Below are 5,083 nucleotides of genomic sequence, written 5' to 3' on the forward strand. Positions count from 1 at the left end.
GTCTTGCATCAGTAACAAGTGGAATCAAATCTAATTTCATCATTTTCAAGTCAAAAATGAAGTTAACTCCATAATCTTACAGATAAAGTAAGGAGAGTTCCTTGCCTGCTAGTGATGACAAAAAGCTAAAATTACTCTATAATTAGTAATAGAAAGAAAGTAGAAAGAAAGTAGAAAGAAAGTAGAAAGAAAGTAGAAAGAAAGTAGAAAGAAAGTAGAAAGAAAGTAGAAAGAAAGTAGAAAGAAAGTAGAAAGAAAGTAGAAAGAAAAAGAACTTGCCTTTGCAAACTGGACTCAGGCAAACAGCCTGCAAAACACTTTTTAAACCAAAGATCATAAGGAAGTTTGCTCATCGCAGCACATGCTTTCAGATGCATTAGGAGTCTGTTATCTTCAAGGTTCAAATACTGCTCCAGCATTTTTGGCTGAGAAAGGAATGGGAAAATTCTAAGTAACTCGAATCAGAGTGCCCTCCATAGTTAACACACATTTTAAGACATAGTTATCTTAAAAAATAAAAAAATTCAAATAAAACAGCATGTTAAAATAGTGAACTTGCATTATTTTAACTAAAAAATACAATGTTCCATGCTGATTTTTGCAATTAGCTAATTAAGTACTAAATAAACAACCCCAAGTTCCTTAAATTGCTGACCACTAGCAGAACACTTCTAAAATATCCAGTATTCCCTAATGCAAGGAGGTGTTTGAGAGCTTAAGGCAATGCAGAGATTAAACCTGCACTAATTACTGCTACCTTCACAAGTAAAACTGAGTTTCATTCACCTCAAAGCTAATTGCCTTAGCATACACACACACACACACACACACAAAAAATCTACACACAATGCAGCAAAACCCAGAAAATCAATTCCAAGAGTAAATCCCCGTACAATATATTTAAAAGCTGGACACTGATTTCTTGTTTGAAAGTCCAAAGTATTTAGAAAGGCCAACAGAACAGCATAAAATGGAGCTGAAAAATGAATAGTTCTCATTTTTTTTTAAATTCTAATATTACACAACCTACATTTTCATAAATTCTGGAGTGCCTTGATGGCTTTTGGCATAATTAGGTAAACAGCTAATGACTTCAGCTGTCAAAGGACAAAAACCTCTTCCTTTATCCATGTTCTAACATCCAGGGTCTTGGTACAATGTGAATATTAAAACAAAAACTTAAGGAAGGACACATTTGGCACTCCCTATGTAGTGAAAGCACATACTTACTTTAAAAACACTCCTCTGTCCTTCAGAAGGAATTCCAGAAGCAAGTTTCTATCAGTATGCATTTTCTTTACAATCAAATTTTAATTTAATAAACCAGAAAGATATCAATTCAAAATTAATATTCTATGAGAGCATTTAAGTGATCAGTGCCAAAAGAACTCTATTCTACTTTGTATTATAACTTAATTTGCAACATCCTGGGTTTTTTGAGGATGTAGTACCCTGCTCCATTTATAAAGCAAAACAATTGTGCTTTATCTATCACCCAACAAGCAGCACATGGATTTAGGCTGCATCTCATCTGCCAGAGATGCAGCCTAAAAAACAGCAAACGTACATCCAGATGTTCTTAATTCTGTGACATCTTTAAGTGTTTAAAATAAGGAAAATTCTTAAGTGACCAATTTGTGAGAAATATAATTCAATTAGATACAATGTGTTAGCTGACCTAAGAAGAAAATAAGATGTAATTAAAAACTACCACATAGCAAACAAAACCAATTTCTAATGTTATGTTAAGACAAAGTGTTCTACAAGACAGTACAACCTCAATGCAAAAAGCACTGTTCCCATTTCCCAAAGGTGTAACCTCTGATGCTCCAGCTGTCTCCATATATTAATGCTTTCTATGATTTTCTCCTCTCTCCTTTATAGCTCTCCTCACAAGAAAAAAGAGTATTTTTTCATTACCAATTGTTGTAACGAATCTTTGTGCTTGCTGTTCAGCTGATTGACAAAGCAACTGACAAGCCAATAGCATTCTATGGGATCCTCCACCATCTCCTCCATTGCTTTAGCAATAGCAAGAAACACTTCATCTTCAGGTTCCTGGAAAATAAAGCCAAAGAAGTGAACTACACCGAAGCACTGGACTATCTGATTTAAATTATTCTTATATTCCTTTTCCCTGCTATTTGGGAAAACAAACTAGAATCAACATACACAAAGAGCTATTCTGACATCCAGAAATAAAACATCAGGCTGCAGCTGCCTTATGGTGACAGATACCTATTAAAGCAGAACAACTGAGAGTTGCCTTGCTTTTAAAACCAAAACATAAGATACTTCTATGCCCCACATTTTTATACTGCATGGGAGCAGAATCTTTCATTCTATTCCTTGCTAAGGGCCAAACAGGTCCCTCAAACACCTTTGCCATGGATGTCACAATTACTGAAGAAAATAATGCAGTCATGACCTGTATGCTTATGTTCAACATATAGAAAATCATTTGGTTTGAGATAAACATCTTCCTGGAGACAAATAAGGGAGACAAACCTTTTCCAGGTGATAGAGACAAATACATATTTCCAGGTGATGAGTATCTTACTCCCCACAATACAGGACCAGAAGCATGTGACAGGCATGCCATCACCTCTTCTCCTGATGATACTTCCCTAACAGAAGTATCAGCATGCCTAAACCAGAGTTTGACTGCACATAGTGGAGGTGGAGGTGAGCTAACTCTAATCCTACCAGACCTTCCAGCTGAGGAAGTGTCTAAACTGGGAAGATGCACAAGGAAGGGCTCTATAATTGCCCTGTTTCTTACAGCCTTTCTTACACAGGCATTAGGAGGCAGGGTAACAACCCAGAGATGTATCCACAGTCTGACCTACTGTAACCACCAGCAGTAAAATTTAGCATCACAGGGTTTTGCACAGATTACAACTCATGCAAAACACTTGAATAGTCTAAATACTACCAGGATATGTATAAATATACCAGGATATGCCTCTGCTGCATTGACTGCTGCAATACACACATATCCCTACTTCAACTTTCTGCTTTCAGATGCACAAAACGTACAAATCATGGAAATCTCCTAAATGACTCAATCATTTCATAATATTTAGACCAATGCAACATCATCTTTCAACTCCCTCTGTGCCCACAACAGAACATGTGCATTGCTATCAAGCAATAACCTCTTGAAAGTTTAAGGGGATAGCTCTTGGACTGAAAACAGGCTAGCACAAAAAAGAAAACAAATGCTTTCTGCAGCAAAACAAACACAAATTACAGGACTAATACCTGTGGATCTGCTCAACACCACCTCTATTAAAGCCCATCGCAGTACTGACAGCAGCTAGTGCTCTGGGGTGCACGGGAAAGTGATGCTGCTCTAGAAGGGATGCATTTTCAGCCCACTAGGTCATATGCCAAGATGAAGGAAATTTCTCCAGAGGAAACTTGCAGGGTAGGATGGCCACATTCCTAGGCAATGGTAAGGGCATAAAACACTCTCCCTTCTCTGACAAGAGAATGCTGTATACAGTCCTCCAGTCCAAAACATTACTGGATTTCCCATATTAACTTAGTTTAACTTTTTTCTGTTATTATTATTGCCTACAAGAAAGCTGGGGAAGGACTTTTCATAAGGGCAGTTAATGACAAAAAAAGGGGAAATGGGTTCAAGCTGAAAGAGGGGAGGTTTAGATTAGATATTAGGAAGAAATTCTTCACTGTGAGGGTGGTCAGACACTGGCCCAGGTTGCCCAGAGAAGCTGTGGCTGCTCCTCCCTGGAAGTGTTGAAGGCCAGGTTGGATGAGGCTTTGAGCAACCTGGTCTAGTGGAAGGTGTCCCTGCTGATGGCAGGGGGGGTGGCACTGGATGAGCTTTAAGGACCCTTCTAACCCAAACCATTCTTTGATTCTATGATTATTTTGAATTTGATTTCAAGTTCTGATACCAAATTTTGTTATTACAGATGAAAAAATAACAAAATAAACTGGGCTAGAGTGAACATGGATAAATGAACATTAAATACAGGATAAAATCCACTTCAGAAAGTCCCATGGCTCCTTTCATCACCTCCTCTTTCATAGGGGCTTATGTATAAGATCCACACATTGTTTTTATCACCACACTATAGACTTGGCATCAAAACAGGCTCATTTACCCATATGTGGGTACACTGTAAACTACAGAGCACATGCATCACCTGACAGAAGCCTAGATCAGCTCATGTTAACAGAAAAAGGAGGTCAGAATATTAAAGTCTAGATTTTTTTAAAAAGTAATTTAAAAATATGATGCAATTTGCAGTAAATTACTGCTTGTACTGGCTCTGATATCGAAGCCTAGCAGGCAAAATACACAAAAGAGATTTTTAAGGCATAAAATCTTACATAAGTACTTAGGGGAAGAAAGAGAGAAAAGCACTTTGATTAAAATCCCTTATTTTATACCAGCACTTCTCTGTTTTCCATTCACCTTACTCTGTCTATCTACGTGCATTTGCAGGGCTACTTGCAGTTCAGTTTCTCACAGATTTATAGTTCAAAGTTAAATACAATCCTATCTTTAAAAGACTGTTAAAAAAAATGACAACTGACCAATGGAAAAGTCAAGTTTCGAGGCAATTTTCCTGATTCCAGTTGATGTATGCGAAGGAAAACATCTACCTGGGGGGTAGAATCATTAATAAAACGAATTACACAAAGAGCATGGTGTATGTCCCAGTACTGCTCCTTCCGGTACTTCATCACCAAAGCATGAGATTCATGATGAGGAGGAATAATTCCTAAAAAAAAAAAGATAAAATAAATGTAAAACCCAAAACAAACAGAAAAAAAAAAATATAAGCAACTGTAAAGAGAAAAAAACAGCACCCAAACTCCCTTTCCAAAAGATCTGCCTGAATTCAATTCCTGTAACTCCAGCCTACAGAAATGTAAGACCTGGCACTACAGTTTGCTTATAAACTTGGTCAAAGAAGACAGGGAGAAAATGCTACAAAACTGGAAGTCAGAGGACAAACAAAGCACTTGGTTCTCAAGCTCTTCTACAACATTTTCAGCAAATGGGTGATGAATGGTTTAAGACCAGCTCTGAAGAGAAGGACTTGGG

General features: G+C 37.4%; 1 protein-coding gene across 1 annotated transcript; it reads right to left on the reverse strand.

The window, feature by feature from the left end:
* Positions 1-279: 279 nt before the first annotated feature.
* TBC1D7 (TBC1 domain family member 7) lies at positions 280-4,760 on the reverse strand (the record flags this gene model as incomplete). Its single annotated transcript, XM_010176316.2, has 3 exons — positions 4,570-4,760; positions 1,921-2,058; positions 280-425 (listed from the first exon to the last, which is right to left on the reverse strand). Coding segments are annotated over exons 1-3 (434 nt in total), but the record flags the coding sequence as incomplete, so codon positions are not given.
* Between the last annotated feature and the right edge of the window lie 323 nt (positions 4,761-5,083).

The sequence above is a fragment of the Antrostomus carolinensis genome, unplaced genomic scaffold (genome assembly GCF_000700745.2).
Source record: "Antrostomus carolinensis isolate BGI_N321 unplaced genomic scaffold, ASM70074v2 scaffold19449, whole genome shotgun sequence".
Taxonomy (NCBI): Eukaryota; Metazoa; Chordata; class Aves; order Caprimulgiformes; family Caprimulgidae; genus Antrostomus; species Antrostomus carolinensis.